The sequence below is a fragment of the Bidens hawaiensis genome, unplaced genomic scaffold (assembly GCF_021521415.1).
Source record: "Bidens hawaiensis isolate Kalapana, Puna unplaced genomic scaffold, B.hawaiensis_p1.1 tig00021347_1, whole genome shotgun sequence".
In the NCBI taxonomy this organism is placed as follows: domain Eukaryota; kingdom Viridiplantae; phylum Streptophyta; class Magnoliopsida; order Asterales; family Asteraceae; genus Bidens; species Bidens hawaiensis.
The window spans coordinates 1,865-26,555 of NW_027493307.1; the positions used below are offsets into that span (position 1 = coordinate 1,865).

General features: G+C 33.3%; 1 protein-coding gene, 1 non-coding gene and 1 pseudogene across 3 annotated transcripts; 1 reads left to right on the forward strand and 2 right to left on the reverse strand.

The window, feature by feature from the left end:
- Positions 1-4,935: 4,935 nt before the first annotated feature.
- LOC143563271 (AP3-complex subunit beta-A-like) lies at positions 4,936-15,942 on the forward strand. Its single transcript, XM_077050853.1, has 11 exons — positions 4,936-5,136; positions 5,508-5,584; positions 5,769-6,018; positions 7,206-7,835; positions 8,722-8,895; positions 8,960-9,086; positions 9,170-9,273; positions 12,240-12,440; positions 12,525-13,450; positions 14,421-14,687; positions 15,565-15,942. The coding sequence occupies exons 1-11, from the start codon at positions 4,936-4,938 to the stop codon at positions 15,935-15,937; spliced, it is 3,330 nt and encodes a 1,109-aa protein (XP_076906968.1). The 3' UTR covers positions 15,938-15,942.
- Positions 15,943-16,581: 639 nt separating this feature from the next.
- Positions 16,582-16,654, reverse strand: TRNAK-UUU (transfer RNA lysine (anticodon UUU)). Its single transcript has one exon. It is a non-coding gene; the product is annotated as a tRNA-Lys (tRNA).
- Positions 16,655-17,572: 918 nt separating this feature from the next.
- LOC143563270 (receptor-like cytoplasmic kinase 176) lies at positions 17,573-21,036 on the reverse strand (annotated as a pseudogene). The gene is made up of 6 exons (XR_013140639.1): positions 20,947-21,036; positions 20,103-20,374; positions 19,602-19,737; positions 19,370-19,512; positions 18,737-18,860; positions 17,573-18,070 (listed from the first exon to the last, which is right to left on the reverse strand). The product of XR_013140639.1 is annotated as a receptor-like cytoplasmic kinase 176 (transcript).
- Positions 21,037-24,691: the final 3,655 nt, after the last annotated feature.

The window sequence follows — 24,691 nt, forward strand, 5'->3', positions numbered from 1 at the left end:
CGTGTCATATGTATTATGTGTAAAATGTCCAAGAGTAATAAGAAAGGTTCCACAAGAAATTCGAGACTATCACACTTATCCACACTGAAATTTACGGGCCCTTTCCTAGTAGCATAAACGGATATCGCATTATCGCTCATTCTTTACATTTATGCATGACTATTCTAGGAATACCTTAGTTTAATTATCAAGTTGTAATAATTAAGCAATAACTCAATAAGCCCTTATATATAAGTTAACACAAGTATCAACTCATTGAAGTTTCATTAGTTTCTTGAATCTTGTTTTATGTTGAATTAATCAGCATGAAACACCCTACGATCACACATTTATAGGTGAGCATAAACCAGGTAAGACCCGCGAAACCCGAACTGGATTAGACCCAGTTATTTACAATAGGGTCAGTTCCGGGTCTCACGGGTCTAACCATTTGCTCCTTACATAAACCGGCGAGACCCGAACCAATAAGACCCGGTTATTTACAATAGGGTTGGTTCTCGGGTCCTGAGAATACCACTAAACGGTTCCAGGTCAGGTATCGCGGGTCTGACCCATTTTCTCACCCCAACTCCTCACATTCTTCATAAAATTGGCATGAACAAACCGACCGGAGCCCAAAATTGGGGCTAAAGATACTACATTTCCCTGATTATCCATGAATTTCAATTCCACCTCAAAATTAGGGCAAAATCGGTTCATAATCGGCAACTTATCTTCAAATTAACGAATCACCAGTACACATTGATATCCAATTCAACAAACCCACATCTAAAAACACCTAAAGATCACAACAAACGGTTCCGATTGCAATTCAATCAACCAAATTCACAAACAGATAGCTCAAGAAGAGTTAAAAAACGTTAATTGACGGAAGCAAGTACCTTCAGAGAACGCATGGTTCATGTGATCTTTCTCAGCGATCATGGAATTAAGGCGGGAAGATATCTCTTCGTGATGGCGCTCCATTTCCCATATTCTTTGATTCTTCATGTCGACTTCACGCGCCAGACTCACCGCCAGCCCACGCGCCTTTCGGAGGTCCGACAGAAGTCTGCCGTCGTCCATGTTTTCCGGTGGATGTCAACCACTACGGACAGGTTTCTGCTCTGCTTCAAATGGGTCCTTGGCTTTGCTTTGACTTAACATCAAGTGTGATTGCCGGTTTGAGTCCTTTAAGTTTTAGTTTTCTTACTTTGGCCACTAGATTTTGTTGTTTTCAACTTATTTTATTTTGTCTAAGACATGAGAGCTGTGTGAGATAATGTAGAAGCTATTTGAGCATTTCGTTAGTTGTACACATATTCGATATTATTTTTTCTATGGTTCAGTGGCCCTAGTTGCAACAATGCAACATGAAGGGTGGGTTCGCGTAAATGTTTCTATTTATTTAAAAATTTTAGATGGTGTTAGTTTTTTGTGTGACAACACGGATGGGTTGATTACTTGTTAAACTTGAATCACAAAAATTTTTATTTCTTGGTAAGTAAGTTTGTTTAATGGACTCAAATCCTCGTGTTTGAGATGTATTAACTTGGGGCCAAAATGTTTATTTTAGATTAGGGTTTTATCCATGGATTGTATTCAAACAATAAGATGATTATCTTATAGTCTAATCCAGGTTAGAGTTGTAGCTGTAAATTCGAGCTTCCACAACACATACCTGTGTTCTACCCATTTTTATGCAAGAACATTACAACCTTCCATTGCCTCTCCCTTGGAGGGGGCTTTTCACAGTATCACTTTATCGTCACGTCACTGAGGACTTTAAAGCCCCTCCACTATGTTTCCTCACTATGGTTCAAAGCGTCTTTATCGCCCATTATATATGTGTGTGTGTGAAAGAGAGGGGAAGTGAAAAGTAGGGTAGCCCACCAAAACACCCCCCTTACCGCCAGTCGTTCCAACATTGCCCCTAGGCGGTGTACAAAGCCTTTACCGCCCCTATCCCCCCCACCCCCCACACACACACCATACCGCTCTAGTGGAAAGTCTTAGAGCACCTACTACAACGGTGAAATATGTTCTTATTCACAAACAACTCCACATCATTTAATATTATTCTCTCTCATCTTCTCCATTTCTTTCTTTCTTTCTCATCCCTCCTTTTTATCAATAGAAAAGAGTTTGTAACTACACATGCTTTGCTCTCTCTCTCTCTATATATATATTTATATATCATGTGGACACCTTCCACTTGGTTTGTGGGTTTAGTTTGTAAATCGAAATACACTCTCTCTTCCACCACACCTTTAGAACATATAGAGATGAAGTGGGAATGTAGAGAAGAAAGCGAAATAGAAAATTACTTATTTATTTAATAAATTCACAAATCATACAAATAGTTCCTTAACTTCAAAACATTGTTAGTAACTTGCATAAATGGTCTCTTAATAGTAAAACGAGTTAAATGTCTTTCAACCTAACAGAAAAATCTAACGGATTTAGCAAGAATGACAAAAATGGTTATTAATTGAAACTCGCATGCCACGAAGATAAGTAATAATTTGTGATGCAGATTATCTCCTTATTTGAATTATTTTAATATCCTTTATTATATTCATGTTTATCTGGTTTTCATGCTTATCTTTTCATGTCTATTATAAATAGGATTATGATTGTGTAGTTTTATTAATTAGTTTTTGATTAAGGTTAAAATAAAAGAACATTGTTTTTGTAACATTTGGTTTAGTTTATCGTCTTTTAATTAATCATGAGTTTGTTGAGCCATTGATCGCTTCCAAAACTATATCAATTTGAGTTCAATAATATGGAAGTCGATAAAATGAATAAACCTCATGAACAAGAACCGAGCATCTCTCTTCTACAGTTTAATAATTAATAAAATCGTTTAATAGTTTTGAGGGCTAATCTTGTAACTTAACATAAACTAAATAAAAAGAATAATAATAATAACAACTAGGTTATCGACTCGTGCACGACACGGATGGACGTATAGAAATCTTCTAACAAACAATATAATTTTATATTATATTGTAATTTGTAATATGTTTTCTGAGACGACAACATGATATTTAGTTGTAAATACTGGTACGAAAAGAAATAATTTTCAAACATAAAGATAAACCTAAATAAGATACAAAGTACAGTGTTTAGAAACACAATTAAAAGTTAAAAATTTAAATCATCTTATAATCTTATCTTACATCTTATCTTACAATACTGATAAAAGAAAATGTTAAAACTTATATGTCAAGCCTATATTTATTCTAATTTATAATCTCTCATCTCATTCATTCTAGCTATACATGGGTCATGGGTCAAAACTATTTTGTCAAGTGAGTTATAACATAGTGTGGATTTTATACATTCTCTCATCTCATTCATTCTAGCTATCTATGGGTCATGGGTCAAAACTATTTTGCCAAGTGGGTTATAACATAGTGTGGATTTTATACATTATTGAATTAAGTGTCATTTTCATACATGAGGTTTAACCAATTACGCAACTTTAGTACATTTTTTTACATTTCTTGCAAGTCAACATCTGACGTTTCCATTAAAATCATATTATTTAAGTACTTTTCGTTAACCCCGTTTGTTTTTTCCATTAAATCTACGTTAATTAATTTATAAGTATTTTGATAATCACAATTGAAATAATGGATCTTATTTTATCATTTGACAAATCCCGTGTAATACACGGGTTCAAAAGCTAGTAAACTATTAAGTGTGTAGTTAGCGTAAAGTAATGATATGTGTTTACCATGAGTTCATATTCATATTTAACCAGGAAATCAAAGAGACGGTTAATAAGAAAAATTGACTAAGGTCCAATAAACTACATATTTAACCAGCATGAATTAAAAATTTGTTATGAACATCACACTTTATAGTTATAAATAATCCATTTTTGTTACTCACGGTTTTTATGAGTATAAAAAACTTTTTGTTAATTAACAAATAGTAGATAACATGTTGAGTACAAATTATCGAGGTGATCACTATATTAACTTCAATAAAATGTTTAATATTATTAATGATGTTGGAAAATCATATACCATGGGTAGATGTATTTTGTCATTATGTTGTTCTTTTTTTTTTGGCTCCATTGTGTTGTTTGTAATAAAATATTAAGAATACAAACAAAGTATTAAATTGATAATAATTAAAATATATGAACAATATCAATAATATAAATGAATGAAATAATTTGAGTAATACAAATGAACCTTACAAAGAAATGCATAATTGCAAAATTTGATAGATGAAAAGGGGTGGTGTGAAATTTGTTGTGTAAAACTGAAAGTATATAGAGATTGTTAATACCATAAATTTTTTTTGTTAGTTAATTTAAAAACGAATGTTATTCTCAATTTCATTCAAGGTAATCAGTTTACACATAAATTTAAAATTTGAAATATGCAACAAAAATAGGAAAGTTGAAACCTATAGTTAATCTAATTAATATTAATATTGTTATTAATGGTCAAACAGTTTTTAATGTAAAAATGATTTCATAAAGATGTAACAAAAATAGGAGAGTTGAAAGCTATAATTTATATAATAATTATTATTGTTATTAATTGTCAAACATTAAATTATAAATTTTGATTTTATTTTTTAAATTATTTTATTAATAAAAAATTCTATGATTAGTTGTTATTTTTGAAATATTACAAAATTAACCAAAAATAAGGAGACTAAGTGAATTTTTCTAATAGATATAATAATAATAATAATAATAATAATAATAATAATAATAAACCCTCATCCTACCCCGGTGTCTTCCTAATCGCATCACACAAACACTGCAATCTATCTCCGATTGAAAATATCACCGGCCATCCAACAGCACATCTTAATCTTCAATTTAAATTTAAATTTTTGATAACAAGCAACGATCTGCCGACTGAGACTCCGGTGTTTCCATCCATCCATCTGATCTGATCTGATCTGTATTGTATCAGACGTGAGATGTTCTCACAGGAGAACTTTAGCAAGGCCTCAACCATGGTGCTTCGAATGGGCACGGACGCTCACCTCTACGACGACCCTGACGACGTCAACATCTCCCTTCTTCTCGACAGCAAATTCGACTCCGACAAGTGCGAGGCGCTCAAACGGTTACTCGCTCTCATTGCTCAAGGCTTAGATGTCTCCAATTACTTCCCTCAGGTACTACTACTTCAATTATCACTTTGTTCATTGATTCATACAATTGTGCATAAGAGAACTCATTCATCTGCACCAGCAGTAGCTATACTTATTAATTTTACACTTTTACCTAATTATTTAGGGATAAATATGAATTTAAAAATTATATATCTTATTAAAAAAAATTCTTAACATCAAACAAAGAACTTTCCGAAATAATTTCAGAATCATTCTGTTGTTACTGGCATACCTTGATATTAGTAAAATACCTCCTCATGTTTACTGTAAAGTGTAAACATAAATCCATTATATAGATTTGAATATCTTGATTTATCTGCATTAATTGGCTTCTTCTTATTATTATTATTATGTGTTTTTTGTTTGATTTACAGGTTGTTAAGAATGTTGCGTCTCAGTCGTTGGAGGTTAAGAAGCTTGTTTACTTATTTGTGCTTCATTATGCTGAAAGGCAAGTCCTTATATTCCATCAATTTTACAACATAATATACTAACTTACATAAAACTCATCAATATTTGATACACAGCCAGAGGTAAAACATGGTTGGTTTCATTTAGAGATCATAGAGGCTGTTTACTTTAAACTCTTTCAACTAAATATTACTTATGATCACATATATTTCCTGTTTTATCAGGCGACCGAATGAAGCCTTGTTATCGATTAATATTTTCCAGAGAGATTTAGGGGACCAAAACCCGCTAGTTAGGGCTTGGGCACTGCGTACAATGGCTGGTATTCGTCTGCACGTGATCTCACCTCTTGTTCTGGTGGCAGTTAGAAAGTGTGCTAGAGATCCCTCTGTATATGTCAGAAAATGTGCTGCTAATGCTCTCCCAAAAGTTCATGATTTGCGCCTTGAGGAAAACGCTTCAGCAATAATTGAGGTTGGTTTAGTTAGTTAGTTATCCGTTTTCTAGGGAAAGTTGCATAAAAAGTAATCAACTCAGGCTTCGTTTCTGTTTCAAGTTATCATCTTTTTCTAGGGTATGATAATAAATTGTCAAGGTTTTAAAAGATGATTTAAGGTAATTACCAAATATACTTGGTTTTCAGATGCCACGCCCAAGGTTTAAAAGTACGGAATCGCGCCTCGAGGCGTTTTCCCACAGCCTCTCGAGGCGTAAGCCTCGAGGCAACACGAGGCGTAAGCTCGAGGCGGAATTTAAAAATGAAAATAAAAATTATATATCTTATTAAAAAAAATACTTAACATCAAACAAAGAACTTTCCAAAATAATTTCATCATCATATTCACTAGTCATGAGAAACACACAAATTCTAAACCATAATAAAAGACATAAGTTTGAAACTGACACCAAAAGTCTAAAACATTAAAACACACAAAAAAGTTTGGGCTTCCCGCCTCTTTAACGCCTCAGCCGTTTTTTTCCGCCTCAGCCATGAAGAGGCGTACGTTTATTTCTATCCCCTGAGGCGCCGCCTCAAATTCGTTTTGCAGCCGCCTCGTACCGAGGCGCGCCTCGAGGCGCCGCCTCACAACGTTTTTTTAAACCATGGCCACGCCATAAGAGAAGTCAACGTGGTCAAAAGCTATGTCTAGCCATTTTTAATGGTTACCAGATCAAGTTACCTTAAAATTAGGGCTGTATACGAACCAAACATTCAACTGACTGTTCGGCGGGAAGTTTGTTTAGTAAATGAACAAACATGAACAAGGAATTCCGTTCGATTGATTAAATGAACGAACATGAACAGAGGCTGCATTCGGATGTGTTGATTGTTTATGTTTGTTAACGTGAGCTTGCTTACACACACTTATGTTTGGTTGTTTTTCAGTGATTAAAGGTTTTTACTATATACTATATTTTTAAACTTTAGTTTATTATGCCAAGTATTTTAAGATAATTATGCCAAGCACTAAACTTTATATTTATATTGGGTGGTTATATTCAGAAACTTTTTTCATTTTCTCTTTTGTGAACATACATACATGGTTCCGTTTTTTAAAAAAGTTAGAGCTTTAAGAAGGGAATACTTACATTATCATAAATTATATTCTTTCTTTCTTATTTTATAATTGTAGTAAATGTGTTGCATCGGTTCACTGCAGATTATTGGAATTCTATTAAATGATAATTCCCCTGGAGTAGTTGGAGCTGCAGCAGCAGCATTTGCTTCCATTTGTCCAAATAATTTACCTCTAATTGGTAGAAACTATAAACGACTATGTGAAATTCTTCCAGATGTAGAAGAGTGGGGCCAGATCATATTAATAGGAATTCTTCTTCGTTATGTTATTGCACGACACGGGCTTGCAAAAGAATCTATTATGGCATCTTTATTACCTAATATTTCCCTTAATGAAAAAACCGGGTCAGAATCGGATACCGACTATTTAGGCATCAAAAAGAAATATGAAATTGGGATTGAGGAAACCGAGTTGGTAGGTATGGTGTCAAGGAGTTACCTTGCCGGACAAGATAAGTACTTATCGGTTCTCGATAATAATTCAGATGTGATGCCATCCGAACATGTTTCTTCACTGTTTACATCATCAAAAAATGATGAAAGTGTCAAGATTCTGTTACACTGTACGTCGCCTTTGTTATGGAGTAGGAACAGTGCAGTGGTGCTTGCTGCTGCTGGGGTGCACTGGATTATGGCTCCCATGGAGGAAATTTCAAAAATTGTAAAACCTTTATTGTTTCTTTTGAGATCATCAGATGCCTCAAAATATGTGGTACGTTTGTTTTAGTTCTGTAATATGTTTTAACATTTTATCATATGTTTTAAACCGGTATCAATGTTGCCGTAGGCTTGTAAATGAATCGAATGATTGGTGAACCGTGCAGTGGGAAGTGCGTTTATGTTTATTTGTTTATTAAACGAGCGTGCACGGACAACATTTTGTTCTTTTAGTTAAATGAACGAACGGTTAGTTCATTTGTGATCGTGAACTTTCGTTTGCATTCGCTCGTTTAAGTTCATTTATGTTTTTTTTAATAAATGAATGCACATGAACAAATTTTTTTGTTCATTTAGTTAAACGAACGGACATGAACACATGTCTAGTTCATTCATTTATGTTCGCGAACATTCGTTTACTTTCGTTCATTTAAGTTCGTTTATGTTTGTTCATTTAAGTTAGCTTATGTTTTTTAAATAAATGAATGCACATGAACAAACTTTTTTTTAATCTATATAAACGAACGGACATGAAGACATCTCTTGTTCATTTATTTATGCTCTGAAGTTTACTCTTATTTATGTTCGTTCGTGTACTTTTGTTAATATGATTTGAATTTTTAGGCCCTTTACAATTTAGTCTGGTTGTAATTACTTTCTAGGCCCAACACATTGTTGTTTACATTTTACTTTTATTTGGTTTCAGCTCAGATATGTTTTTTCATCCATGTTCAGTTATGTTCGTTTACATTTGTGAATTGTGCTTTTATACCGTTAACGAATGAACACAAACAAGAAAAACCCATTTGTTTAACTGTTCGTGTTCGATCGTTTGTTGGTTAAAGTTAAACGAATGAACATGAACATGCTCCGTTCATGCGTGTTCGGTTTATTTACACTTTACAGAATTATTTGTTGGGTCATTTAACTATTATTAACAGGTCCTCTGCAACATTCAAGTCTTTGCTAAAGTGATGCCTTCTCTCTTTGCTCCAAACATTGAGGACTTTTTTATAAACTCTTTGGATGCATATCAAGTTAAATCTCTAAAACTTGAGATCCTTTCAACCATTGCTATAGATGCATCAATCTCAGTTATCTTTCAAGAATTCCAGGTACATGTCAGTTACTGTCGGTTGCATTAAAATATATTTTTGCTTAGTTTTAGAATATATGTAGGATTATGTGAGAGATCCCGACAGGAGATTTGCTGCAGATACGGTTGCTGCTATTGGTCTGTGTGCAAAGAGGAATCCACAAGTAGCAAAGACTTGCGTGGAAGGATTACTGACTCTGATTTCACCTAGTTAGTCATCAATCAGTTATTTATGTAATTTATATTGTGAAAATTTTCTGATTTTGAACTTAAAATTATTTTATAACTTGCAGAATCCAATAATTGTGGATTTGCAGATGATGAAGCAGTGGTTTTGATCCAAGCAATTACATCCATCAAAGATATCCTAAAACAAGATCCAGCTAGTCATGAGAATGTACGTATCCAAATATAACTTAAAAGTTCCTTACTTGATTATGATGTTCAATGGTAACCTATGCAATTCATTATGCTTAACTAGATGGGGTCCCGATGCCGGTAAAAAGGCATTAGCCAATTAACTAAAAACCTAGTTAAATTGTAATTATTTTTAATTTTTTATATGGCAGTAGCATGCTCGTATTAAAGATAAAAAAATCACTCATGACGGTGCTTTTTTTTAAATGACATAAAAAGGATGGGGGAACTTGCATGTGCTAGGAAGATTTAGCTTTAAAGGAGTGTACCATATTTTTTAAAGTTGTAATTACTTTTAACTCTGGAAATTATGTAAAATTGCCTTTTTGTGCTCCTCGCCTCTTCATATGTATTATAATATAGTATAGATAAATTTTTGTACCTGAGGTGACCATTTTTTCCCGTTGACTTACAAATAGGTTGATTTAAGTTGTGTTATATCTCTAACTGGTAAAAGAAATTTATTAGCTTTAAATAAGAGTGTGCATGGGTTGGTTTTGGGCTCAAACTGAACCAAAAACTAAAACTTTGGTTTTTTGAAATCCGTCCGGTTTCTGGTAATCTAGTTTTGGTTTGGCCGATTTTACCATATAAGCTTAAAATTTTTAACTGGTAATGAGTTTTGTCTAAATCTTTTATAATTAATTATTAATTGATTATTATAAATTTGGGCTAAAGTATTTGGGTAACATTGTTTATTAGTTTTTTTTTAAATTACTTACTATTCAACAATAAAAATGAAAGTCCATAAATTTGGTTCAATTCGGTTTTAGTTATATGCAAAACCGAAACCGAACCGAAAATTAGGTTTTTAAGAAAACATCAAACCAGACCGTCGGTTTTTGTTTGGGTTTGGTTATTTCGGTTACGGATTGGGTTTTTCGGTTTCATGCACAACCCCAGCTTTAAAGGAAGCGGGTTGGATGAGTCAAGTTGTATTAGACAGAAGATGAATAGACTTGGAATTTGAATACGAATAGACTCAAGATATGAATAGTCCTTGTAACTTTCGTATTCAAGTATACAATACAATTATTATTACCAAGTTTATATGGATGTTGCCTTTTGGATTTTTGTAGATTTTCATACTCTTAAGGACTCGTCTCTCAAGTCTCAACCCATCTCGTCACTGAACTTTTATTACCAATATGTGCTTCTACATGTGCTTCTTTCATCATTTCAAACTTGTTCACGGTTCTTGGACTTTTTGGTTTAGGAGGAGTAGGCTTGACCAAAGGATTTGCTTTCATCTCACTCTAATTATTTTAACTTTTAATGCTCCTACAGTGCATAATGTTCAATTTTGTAAAGAGCATTCTTTTTGAACTGGTTTGATATTGAAGAATATTTTTTTGTCATGCGGGATTTCAACATCATCAGGTTCAGTTGATTTCGATTTAGCTTCCTTCAACTCCTTATCCTCCTTTTTAGTTAGTTTCTTCAGTTCCTTACTATAAAGAAGTGAACATCATCAGCTGATAAGTTAGTGACTTGATTCAGAAGATTAGTTTCAAGTTCATAATCTCTATTCTTTGAAGTATTTTCCTTTTCACTTTCAGTCTTTTCTTTGGGGGAACCAATCTCATCTTCTTCTTCTGTTATGATTAGCTTCCTTCTCTTTCTGTTCTCAAGTTCATCATGTTCGTTTGTAATCTTATCTTTATAAAAGAAAAGGAAGAGTACGAAAAAGAACAAAGAGCTAGAAGTGCTGCTCTTAACATAGAAAGATGGGTAAGTCATTAGAATGATGAGGAATGAATCTTAAGAAAGAAGCCATATATTGAACCCAAAAAAAGAAAAAAATCTAGTTCTGGGAAAAAGGATGTTTAAGGAAAACAGGTTCATAGTTAAAAATACTGGAAGCAAAACTGCTAAAGATGCAACTGCTGACACCAAATCAGCTGTTTCTCCAACAACTGATGCTGATGCCAATGTTTCAGTAGATCAACCAACAACTGTTCACCTAACTGAAAACATCAGCTCACCAGTTGTTAATAAAGATATTTCAAATGAACCTGAGAACAGATGGAGAAGGAAGCTAATCATAACAGAAGAAGATGATGATGTCAGATCCACCAAAGGGAAGACTGACAATGAAAAGGAAAAGGCTTCAGAAAGTAGAGAGTCTGAAGTTGAAACTAGTCTTTTGAATAAAATCACCGAAGAAATCAATGCTTACCAAACTGATGATATTGTACCTTTTTATTGTTAGGAACTGAAATGGAGGATAAGGAGTTGAAGGAAGCTAAATCGAAATCAACTGAACTTGATGATGTTGAAGATCCCAGTCCCAGACAAGCAATTATTCTTAGTGTAAAAACTGGTTGAAAAAGAATGCTCCTTACAGAATCGAGCGTTACGTAGGATGGTCTGTAGGAGAGCACCGAAAGCTGAAATAATTAGAGTTAAAGAGATGAAAACAAACCCTTTGGTCAAGCCTACTCGTAAACCTAAATGCCCGAGAACTCTGAACATATTTGAAATAATGTAAGAAGCACCGGTTGAATTACATATTGGTAATACTTCAGTAAACAACTCCTGAGTTAATGAAGTTGTAATTGGAGAAAAGTGTAAGGCCATATCATATAGTCTAATGCACCGAACACACAACATCATGAAACCCTAGAGTCTATTCATTTTCTGTCTAATAAGTAGATCAAGAGTTAACCAAAAGTGTATTTTTGATGCATAAAACCTGCTAAATCATTTTGTTCAACAAGTTAGGTTATTGTTGAAATAATATAGTTTCTGTAATTATATTTGACATGCTAATTATACATAAAATAACTAAAAAGTTGAAGAAAGGTGTTTCATGGCAACCAAACACATCTCACCACGTTTCAAAATGACTTGTTTTGACATGTTTTAGGTTGTACCCTTTATGCTTTATAGTTATATTAAGGTTCTGTTGTCATGCTAATGCAATTTGCAAACTCATAATTACAGGCGATTATTTTTTTGATACGAAATTTGGATACAATAAAAGTTCCTGTGGCCCGCGCAATGATTGTTTGGATAGCAGGTGAATACAACTCAATTGGCAATATTATTCCAAAAATGGTACCCGTAGTTCTAAGATTTCTAGCCCGAAGCTTTCCTTCCGAGCCCATTGAAACAAAATATCAGATTCTAAATGCTGCTGCTAAGGTACGATGAGTTATAATAACCGAAGCAATGATCTAAATTATAAAGTATATACCTTTACTTATTCAAATGTGATTTGTGTTGCAGGTTCTTTTAAATTCAAAGGGTGAAAATTTTGATACTGCAAAAAACACATTAAGCTATGTGCTTGAACTCGCCAAATTTGATTTAAACTATGATGTTCGTGATCGGGCCCGCGTTTTGAGGAAACTTTTGTCATGCTATCTTGCTTCTAGCGGAATAGAGGAAAAAGAAAAGGCCGATAATAATGAAACTGAAATACCAGTTTTACTCGCGGAAAATGTATTCGGGGAGAATATGAAGCCGTCAACCGAAACGGTTAATAACCGATTTTACCTTCCGGGTTCTCTTTCACAGATAGTTTTTCATGCAGCTCCAGGGTACGAGCCTCTTCCCGAGCCGTGCAGTTTGACTGAATCTGATATGGTCAAAGGACTGGAAGGACCAGGTCAAACCGAAGTAAATGATTCTGATGTGGACTCGGGATCTTTGAATGAAGAAGGCAGTTATTATTCAGAAGATTCTGTTACTGCTTCAACCAGAACTGATGACGAGAGTGCTACAAGTGAAACCGGCAATAACAATAACAATAACAGTAACAACACTGATTCATTAATTAGCTTCGCTGATGTAAGCAAACCGCAAGAAGAAACTAATGATGTTAGTGAGTTGATGTCAGAAGGAGCTTTAGAGTCTTGGTTAGATGACGGTCAAGGTCGAAGTCAAAGTCAAAGTCATAGTGTAGATGAAAGGATTCCATCAGCAAGGATTTCTATTGGAGATACAAGTGCGAGAATTAAACCTAAAATATACACACTTTTAGATCCAACGTATGGAAATGGTTTGAAAGTAGAATATAAATATTCATTTGAAGCTTCAACAATATCACCTTCACTTGTAAGTGTTGACACGTTCTTCCAGAACTGTTCTTCTGACCCGATGTCAAAATTAATTTTGACTGATGAAGATTCGGAGTCGGTTGACCAAGGAAGGTATGCATACTTATCTAATTAATTATGTTTATTTTGGGTTCACTATTTACACCTTAAATGTGACTTTTTTACTTGAACAGTTATATTCTGTTTTTCTCTTATAACTTCTAGTATATAACAATAATATATTATAAATTCGAATACAACGTTGCAATATATTTATTTTTATCTGTATTTTGATGCAAATTTGATAAAAAAATGAAGTTGTATCTGATATAAAATTGTATTTTTATTCATATGATATTGGATACGGCTCTGTTTCTGAAAAAATACATACTGAATTGCAGATATAAATAAAAAAACCGCAATGATGTATTCGAATTTACATAAACCATTATATGCTAAAAGTTACGAAACAATAAAAAATATAATTTATATAAAAACAGTTAAAAGACTAGGGTGTGCCCGAAACCGAAGATACTGATCCGTAACCGAAAAACCCAAACAAAATAAATGAACCTAAAGAAAAACCGAATGGGTTATGTTTTCATAAAAATCGAATTTTCGGTTCAGTTTTGGTTTTGCATGTAATTAAAACCGAACCAAGCTTATGGATTTTCATTTTTAATTTGAAAATTAAGTTATTTATAAGAATTTAATGAATATGTTTGCAAATACTTTAGCCGAAATGTATAATATATCAATTATTTATTAATTAACAAAAAGATTGAGGCCCTCATTCATTATTTTTGGCCAATTATTTTTTTGGCCTAAGAATTTTAAGCCCATAGGTAAAAACCGAAACCAAACCCAAACTGAAAACCGATAAAACCAAACGGATTTCAAAAGCTCAGAAACCAAATTTTTGGTTTTTGGTTTGGTTTGAGCCCACAAACGACCCAAACCGACACGTGCACACCCCTAGTGAAAAATCCTATCAATGGGTATAATATGTAATTTAATGGGTGCAAATAGATTGACCCTTCTTTAATGAATTATAATTCCAACTTTTGTTGAAATTGGTGTGCAGTTCTGAGTCTAAAAAGGATGAACCAGTTTTTGTTCCCATGGAAGAAATCACCGCACTTGAACCTGGTCAAAGTATAAAAAGAGTTATTCATGTTCACTTTCACCATCATCTTTTACCTTTGAAGCTCACATTATGGTGTAATGACCAAAAGCACCCTGTTAAACTCCGGCCTGATATTGGATATTTCATAAAGCCACTCATAATGAATCTTGATGCTTTCTCACAAAAAGAATCCCAACTTCCCGGAATGTTTGAATACACAAGAAGGTATTTTTTTGTTAGATTGGCCTTTTCTTTTTATGGGACAATTGCATATTTACCCAGCCAAAAAGAAATTTTACATACACCCCTTTGTAACCTTCATTAATTGCGTATTTACGCAACCCAAAACCAAAACTGCATATATCCCTCCTAAAAGTAAATTATATAGAATGACTATTACCCTTATTTTTTCTAAAACTTTAAAATTTCTTACACTTTCATATTTGCCCATTTTTAACTAGTTTTTGTTTTGTCTTTTAATTATTATTTATTTTTGGTTTTTTTTATTATTTTTTTAATATTTTGCTCATGAATTCTTTTTATATCTTTTTTGCCCTTTTGCTATGGGTTTTTATTTATTTATATTGTAGTTTGTCATTATTTTCTTTCGTCTATGTATAATCTGTTCTTTGCATTGAAATACAAAGTTTGTGGAATTGATAGACAAAAGAAAATAATGAAAAAAGGTAAAAAAAAAGTAAAACGCAGAAAAGATACAAAAAAGCTCATAGTGAAACATTAAAAAAGAGGGAAAAAAAACTTTAAAGAAAATTGTAAAAAAAATAAAAATAAAAAACTAGTTAAACATGGTGAATATGAAAATTTGGGAGAGTTTAAAGTTCTAGTAAAAATAAATGTTAAATAGTCGTCTTATAATTTGTTTTAATAAATTAAATCAAATGGGTATACTTGGTATTATTGTTATTAAGGTAGTGGATATACACAATTTTGATTTTGGGTTGTGTAAATATGCAAATTAATGAAGTTTACAAGTGGGTATATGCAATTTTAGTTGAGTTGGGTAAATATGCAAAGGGGTATGTGCAATTCTCCCTTTTTTATTACCGTTTATTTGACTTCAAACTTATTTGCACATCAACAGCTGTTCCTTTACTGACCACCTTGCTGAGGTGGCAAGTGATGACAAGGACGGTGACATGTCATCAACAAAGGATTCGTTCTTGATCATATGTCAAAGTTTAGCATCCAAGATGTTGAGTAATGCAAATCTTCATTTGGTATCTGTAAACATGCCTGTGGATGCGCATTTAAACGATGCATCAGGCCTCTGCTTACGGTTCAGTGGTGAGATACTTAGCAACTCGATCCCGTGCCTTATATCAGTTATGGTTCATGGTAATTGCTTTGAACTGTTGAATGCTTCGGTGAAGATTAATTGTGAAGAAACTGTGTTTGGTTTGAATCTTTTGAACAGAATAGTCAACTTTCTAGCCGAGCCTCGGTTGACTAGTTAGGTATAATGTGGTAGCGCTTTTCGGCTTGCAAAGTGTGAGTTGGCTTCATGCTTTTGGGTGATTATAATTTTATTGTTTAAAAGATATGAACTTTTTGATATGATTTCACAAACTAGTGTTGGTGTTATATTTTTTTATAAAATGTTTCACATTGTATATACGAACGTGTATTCCCATGTGAGAATTTTAAGTTTATTTATTGGTGAGAGAGAGGCTTGCATTGCATCTACAGTTAATGTCTTAATCTCTACTTCAAGAATTGTGTTTTTAATATTATTTTTTAATTAAATTATGGATTGTTTGCTATTCTTTTGGTGGTATATAAATTGGTGATAGCATATGCCTGTAAGAATAAAGGTTGGATACATCGGATCGAAACGGATAGGTCGAATGTGTACGCACAAACAAGTATAGTAAAGTTAGGACAGAAGCCATTATAATCTGTGATCTAAACCAGTCAAAAGATACAAGTTGCAATAAAAATAACCAGAATATGTAGCTAAAAACATTGTGATCTACAAACAAAATATACTACACAACATGCATTATAATATAATAATAATCACAAATATGCATCCCCAACCTTTTGCATTATTAATTTAAACAGACACTAAAAAAGTTATTAGCAAAAAATAAAACAAAAACGCCATCCGTGGGACTCGAACCCACGACCACGTGGTTAAAAGCCACGCGCTCTACCAACTGAGCTAGAACGGCAAGTTGATACCTCTTTACTCTTTTTATATATAGTAAGATTCTATACAATAATATATCCAAAACTAGGAAAAGATTTATGATTAACATCTCTTCTATTCACCCTTTTCCTTTATTGCTTTCTTTCTAATTACAGCTATTTGTAGCATAGGTAACTTTATATATTTTCTGAAAGCACACATGATAATATTTATTTGAAAGATCATAATAGTAAGTATACTTGGTTTTAAATTTATAAACATATGCCATTCTCTCTCTTAATTACCAAATAAAGATATTTTGTTTTCCGCAAATTCAGGTTATATGTGGGGCAGGTTATACGTTTATGATTTAGTGTTATGGTTCGGGTCAAGAAAAAGTTTGAAGCTAATGTGAGGCTAACTTGCTTGGTCACATACGCAAGAAGGGTAGCCCCTAGTTTCAAAACTGTTTAGATTTACTATCGTAAAGTAGAGTAGGGGTAACATTTGCATTTAAAAAATATATAGAAACATATGGAGAAAAGGGGAGATTATAATTAGAATTTACTATAAAATTCTGTTTCGATGTTGCGATTCAAAAAGGGGTAGCGGCGCAGCTTGTTGCCCGCTTGCCTTCTGTTTCGATGTAATCCAAAAGGTCTTTAAAGATTAATCCCATATTAATTTTTGCATATACTTTTTATTTTTTTAAATCATTACTATAAGATGATTATACCCTTTTTAAGTTGTTTAAACATGTTATTTAATTAATATTGTTAATTTTAGTCAGGTTAATATATAGCTTATAATAAAATTGCACCAAGTATTATACACAAACTCCCACATAAATGAAGTGAACCTTCATCACAAAACAAATCTCAAATCAACAATAACAAAATCCCTCCAATTGGGATTCCAACATGTTACATTTCATCTCAACATTGTGCTTTCATAGAACCAATAAACCCTTACAGCACAATGTACATATCAAAACTGTACAACCAACTCCCTCATTTTTTCTCAACTCTAACCCCTACTAGAGCCCGATGCCGAGCCTGATACCGAGCCCAACCCCTCAGGTCTTGGATACGAATCGGGCTTTCCATCCCCGTGTTTCCTAACGGGTTCTCTTCTTGAACTATCAGCAACTTTCTGCAAATCTTGAAGCTGCTCCAAAGCCTTAACCAACTCATCAGCAGTGGGCCTTTGTTTGGGCTCCTTCAAGAGGCATTTGGTTGCAAGCAGAGCGGCTCGCATGGCTACGTTTGGCGAGTACTGCCCGGCTAGCCATGGGTCCATGATGTAAAGAATCCTTCGTTTGCTGGTTAAGTACGGTTTGACAAACTCGACGAGTATTTGCTCGCCTGTTGGGCGATTCTTGTCTATGCATCGCCTCCCGGTCAAGATTTCTAGGAGGACCACCCGAAACTGTATATGTCGCTTCTTGGGGTTAACTGACCTGTTTGAAACACGGCCCGTTTACAAAAAATGGTTAGAACAATGGGTATTAATTAACATATGAGACACTTACGACTTTTGGGTTATAGTAGGCCCGTAAACGAACCCAACTTTTAGTGAATCATTCGACGGGAAGTTCGTTTATGTTCATGAACAAAAAAATTTGTTCCAACTAATTAAATGAAACTGAACATGTGCCGCATTTTTTCATCTATGTTTGTGAACATTTGCATATATTTGTCCATTTACGTTTGTCAATGTTCGTTCGTTAAGGTTCCTTTATGCTTTTTCAAATATTCATTCAAAAAAGTTGAGCCCAACCCTATCAAACCATCGGCCCAGCCCGGCCCATGTTTATTATAATATGGCCAGATCTGGTTCGGACCAGCCTCTATTGTTGTCTACCATAAAATATCTTCATGACATCTAGACTTGAATTTGAATATACTGTTTTTCACTTTTAATTGGTGTCCATTTGTGTCCATTAAAACATATTGATGAACGGACATACACGAACAAGAAAATATGCCAGTTAAAGGTATTCGTGTCCGCCTTTCGTTCAGTTAAAAACGGTCAAACACAAACCAGAACAAACCTCAATTCGTGTTTATTGGTTTGTTTATAGGCATAGGTCATACTAATAAAGTCTCAAAACCACTTAGCTTACCTGTGGCCATATACTCAGGAGCTGCATAACCATATGTACCCATAACCCTAGTAGACACATGACTCTTTCCATCCACCGGCCTGTCCTTCGCCAACCCGAAATCAGATAGTTTTGCATTGTAATTCTGAACAAAAAATTGTAGAAAAATCATGTAAGAATACCAAATGCGGTACAAGACAGTATCAAAATGATCAATTTTACAAACATACAGAATCATCATCATCATCATCATCGTACTCAGTATATCCCACCAATAGCAATGCTATGGTAGGGTCTGAGGAGGGTAAGATGTAGACAGCCTTACCTCTATCCCATAGGGATAGAGAGGCTGCTTCCGGTGAGACCCCCGGCTCGATAGTAGTTTTGCATCAAGCCTTGGACATAAGGCACATAGCACTCAATCATCGGGACACCGGCTGATCGGTGCATGTGCCCTTGTCTTTCGGCTATCAACGCCACCACATGATGCCTGATTAACCTTCCGCCACTTTTAACGTTATTTTCACGAGATTAGTAAAATAACGTCAAAATTAGTGCAATTTTACTTTTGCCCACCCGAGGGTTCACACATATATACATTATATGCGCGCACCGCAAGCAGGGCGAACAAACAACTTTTGCGAACAAACATACAGAATCAATCAAGATATTTGAAGACTTGAAATTGCGATAAATAACTTTTGCGTCCGGGCTATGAAGGTAAGCAAGCCCCTTTGCAGCACCAAGAGCAACCTTAATTCTTAGATTCCAAGAAAGCGGTTGAAAGTAAGAACTCCCTGTTATAAAAACAAATTTTAATCATCAAATTCTAAAAAAAATAGGTTTTTTTTAAATAATTAACAATATCAAGAATTCGAGAACTGACTTCTAAAATGATGGTTTTCTAAGCTGCCTCGTGGCATAAATTCATACACCAACATCCTGTGATCATCTTCTATGCAGTAACCGATTAACATCACAAGATTGGGATGATTTAGCAGCCCTAAATAGTTGATTTCAGCCTGAAACAATGCCAAAGAAGCAACCCCTTACATAAAAAATCCAATATTTGTACAAAAGATCCAAGCTTTTGTATACAGATTCAATATTTTGTAAAAAAGGATCCAAGATTTTTAATAAAGATACAAGATTTTGAAAAAAGATCCAAGCTTTTGTATAAAAAATTCAACATTTTCTAAAAAGGATCCAAGATTTGTAAAAAAAGCCTACATTTTGTAAAAAAGATCCATGATTTTGTAAAAAGGTTCCATGACTTTGTAAAAAGGATCCATGATTTTGTAAAAAGATCTAACACTTTGCAAAAAAGTTCCAAGATTTATAAAAAAGCTACATAATTTTATAAAAAGATTGAAGATTTTGTACTTACCAGCCATTCTTGATGACCTTGTAGACCTTCTTGATTCAATCTTTTTACAGCAATGACAGTGCCGGTGCCCGGTTTTGCAGCTGTAAGTGATTGTTCAACTATCCACCCTTTAAAAACCGACCCGAAACCGCCTTCTCCAAGAACACTATCGGGTCGGAAATTTCGGGTGGCTAGTCTAAGAACATTAAAACTAAAGGGTTTCAAGTTTCCAGATTGTAGAATCTCGGTTTGGCTCCGAGGGCTAGGTGGCACAGAAGCAGATGTAAGCTTACCTGTTGAAATACACCACAAAGTTGGATTACAGCAGTAGCTAAAGCAAGGTTCTTTTAAAGAAAATATGAACAAAATACGAAACAATTCATCCTAGTTCATTAATTTTAATACATTAAAAGACCATATGTTAATTCTTGATCATCACAAAGTTGGATTACAGTATTAGCTAAAACAGGGTTCTTTTAAAGAAAATATGAACAAAATACACACAAAATGAAAAATATCCCAGAACATTAATAATAACACAATAAAAGACTGTTAATATCTTGAATTTTTGATAAATTGCACTGTAGTAGTAGCAAAAGCAAGGTTTTTTTTAAGGAAAATATGAAACAAAATTATATATAAAAAAAAACAATCACATCCCAGATCATTAATCATAATGATAATACATTAAAAGACCATACTACAGTTTAGAAATCATCACAAAATTGGATTACATAGTAGCTAAAGCAAGGTTCTTTAAAGGAAATATTTAGTAAATACAGAAAAATTAATTCCATCCAGGTAATGATAAATAAAGCTGAAGAAATGATGATGTTATTAAAAAGAGATGAAAATAAAGAGTTACCATCCAAACGTGAGCTTTCAATTTTCAACCCAACACTGCAACAAGAACCCATGAAATAAAAACCCCAACTGGAATATTAAGAGAGAAGAGGGTTGTCTGTGAGTGATAAAACTAAAGAGAAGAGAGTGAATGGGGCATTTAATCAAACAGTTGGAGGGTGTGAACAGGAGGTGCGTGTTAGCATTGATATTATAAACACACATGTGACTGACTTATGTGTCTACGTGGATGGACTTTGATTCACTTAAAGGAAAGAAAGAACCTTCAAAGACAAAAGCTTTGACTTGTCGGCATTCATCTTGGATGGAATGAGGTGATGGCTAACGTTTGAGATCTTTAATTTGAAACCTGATTCAAAAGGATCGTTTTCTCTTTGACAGTGGTTTGAATAAGTTAAATTTGAAGAAAACATTAAAGATCAGTATAGACGATTGGCATTCCCTCTTAGAAAGCTATTATAGGTGTATCGAGACACTATTAAAAAAAAATAAAAATTGCATGCCACTTGCTCTTGCAAAGCCATTTGTTTTGTTTTTCAACAAACATAATTAAAAAGTTAGCCTTTGGCTTTTGGCTTCATTGATTGACAAGTCCGCGGTAATGGAGGAATCCACCTAGTGGTTTCATTCATCATTGAATTTTAAAAGTGTAACTTGGCTGTTTAATTAATGGTCACTAGAAATACAATAATAATAATAATATGCTTGGACTTGATGTGGCTGAGTGATAACATCTATTTTTCTATTTTATCGTACATCCGGTAATAAGCATCCATAACAACAAACTTCTATAAACTGACGTATGTTTCATCTCATATTTTAAACTTTTCTTAAAAACCATTGTCTACCAACTTTACCATGGACTTGCCTTCGCATCAACAAAGTCTCCTCCCCATCCAATGCATCCTAATTTGGGTGCTCTAAAAGTGATGTCACGTGTTAAGTTTCACCTTTAGTATAGCTATAACTAAAGATGTGTTATGGCAAGTGACAGTGAAAGATGAAATATTATATACATGTTACAAGGTAGGTGGGAAGTTTGAGATCTTAAAATTTGGCCACCAAAATATTAAAATTGAAAGTTGGAAAGTTTGAAATCTTCAATTTTTGCCACCAACGTTTAATAGACAAGTTGAAAAGTTTTACTTTTAAACTTTTAACTTTGGCCAACAATGTTTCACGCCTTTATACTTTTACACAAAACTTTTAGCATTTCAACTTTGGCTACAAAACGCTTTTTAATGGTACCCTAATAAATTGAACCTATATCGACTGAGTTACCGTCGCGATCCCTCCGCAACACGCCGATTTAAAGCAGCTACAAAGTTAAGGCTTGGATGATTTCGGGTACTCGACAAGGTAACTGGTGCAAGCGTTAGGCTCCTTCGCCAATTAAGTTTAAGTCGCCGCAACGCATGGGTTTTCCAACTTTGTTATCTTTAAATCACAAGTGGATATGCTATGGCAAGTTTCAGACCCTCAAAAGTTTTTTCTTTCCATTATTTTATTATTTCTAAACAATATCAACTGCTCATATAAGATATAGGATCACTTGTTATTTGAAATGTAGATCCAAACATGTATCAAAACCATTTGTCAAAACCTCTTTTTCTATATCCAACCCGAATAAGTGAACCTTAAATTCCCTTACTGCATCCACATCTAAACCTAGTCGAGGATGGAGGACCACTCTTGTAGCTCTCGAAGTTTCTTGTGTATCCTAGTAGTATAACCACGTAGGTTTCTCTTTATTCTATTGATTAAAATAATATAACATGGCATAGTAAGCGTGCCATTCATAAATACTATTAAATATTAAATATTAAATATTATAAGCATTCATTTTCCTAGTTTTAGAGTATCATGAATACAAGTATACAACCATCATATTATATTATTTTAACAACTAAACATAAAAAAACTACAACCTCGTACATTCATAAATACTATTAAGATAACTGAAATACAATAATGACATTGTATCAAAATTCAACATATGGTCCCAAAGATGACATAATAGTTCAACTGAAATCACTGTTGTGACTTTTTTCAACCAATTTGGCATGTTAGCAACCAAGTACATATGCATGACAAATTGCAACTTAAGAAAAGAATTGGATTTTAAAAGCGTTGGACAATAATAAGACTTCATGTTTCCTAATTTTATAAACTTCTATTATATTTTTATAAACCAAAAAGTAATATCATTATAATTTAAATGATTACTTTTGTAGATTTTTGTTAGTGTTTTAAAGGCTACTCAATGAAACTATCAATTTTGAACAACAAAAGGCCAGTAATCAAGTCCGACAACGGGTTTTCCAACAAGCCTTACAAGAATTTTATATTTATACTTGAAGATTATTCAAATACTCGAAGAATTGTTAAATGACTTAAATCATCATCGCAACCTAATATCACCCGCCACCAATTATATATTACCGTCCAAAATCATCACATCTAAATCTAAAAGAAAGAAATAGAAACTTAAATCCATGCAAAACAATAAAAAGAAGTCATTAAAAAAAACTTAACTAGATATCAATCGATGAGATTTCTAAGTTTTGATTTTAACTTTTCAAAATCACATATTCACTTATACCCGTTCACTTCACCATAACAAATCTTATCTTATCATTAACACCCATTGATTTAAAAATCGCGACTAGCTATCCAATAAGTCGCTAGAGTTACTTGTCAATGGATTTAACGAGGATGAGGGTGTAGGGAGGGGATCAAAGATTTTCAAGTAACCGTATGATTCTAATTTAGTATGTACTTAACAAACTTTAACGTCAATTAGTTTAGAGAATGTAAAACCAAGTAAATAGTCAATAGTGTAAAAAAGTGTAAATGCAACTTACTAACTTTTAAAAAGATAGAATCACAACCTTTTCAAATGTATACAAAACAAAAATAAAAATAAAAGCACTAACTACACATGCCTTTGATCACCATGACATCATCTAAACACTTGACGTAAAAGAAATTCTAAACTTGGCCGTAGTTATTTTAAAAGAAATAAAGGAAAAACACGTGAAAGATGAAGAAAAGTTATTTCTTTGTTTAAATTTAATAATACCCGCATGTTCCATTCTGGTCGTTGTGGGGTTGAAAATGCCAATTTCTTATTAGGATGTTATCACATATGCTAAATGAATACAATAAATACTTTATAGTAGATTATATACAAGCAAATTATTATGTAAGTTTTATTTTGTGTTAACTTTTAAACATGTATACTAATTGTATATAGCTTGTAAAATAAACACTAAAAAGTTTTAACATATAGATAAAAGTATGTATATCTAATCCTATATTTGTTAAAATCAAATTAAAGAAAAGAATTAGAAGAAAATGAAAGAAAAGTGAAAAATATTTGTGTTCACGAGCTTTTTAATAAAAGGAAATAAAAAGAAAAAAAATAAAACTTTTATAGTTTTTTCGTCTTTCAATATGAAAGGATTTGAAGAGAAATTAAAACCTCTTTTCAATTTCCTTTAAAAATCTTTAGTTTCTTTTGAACTCAATATGAAGTTAAATTATATCTTTAATTTAAGTCTATATGTGGAAAGCGTGAGTTGAGTTGTAGCTATCGTATCTTCATTGGTGGTGGTCTCAAAATTCTGAAAAATGTCCACACTTTTCGGACGGCGTACGGGTTAACATCCACTAGTTTTGGACCTTATCCACCTACAATTCTTATCTCTAACCGACTCTTCCTCCCTTCTAGACAAAAGGAATAT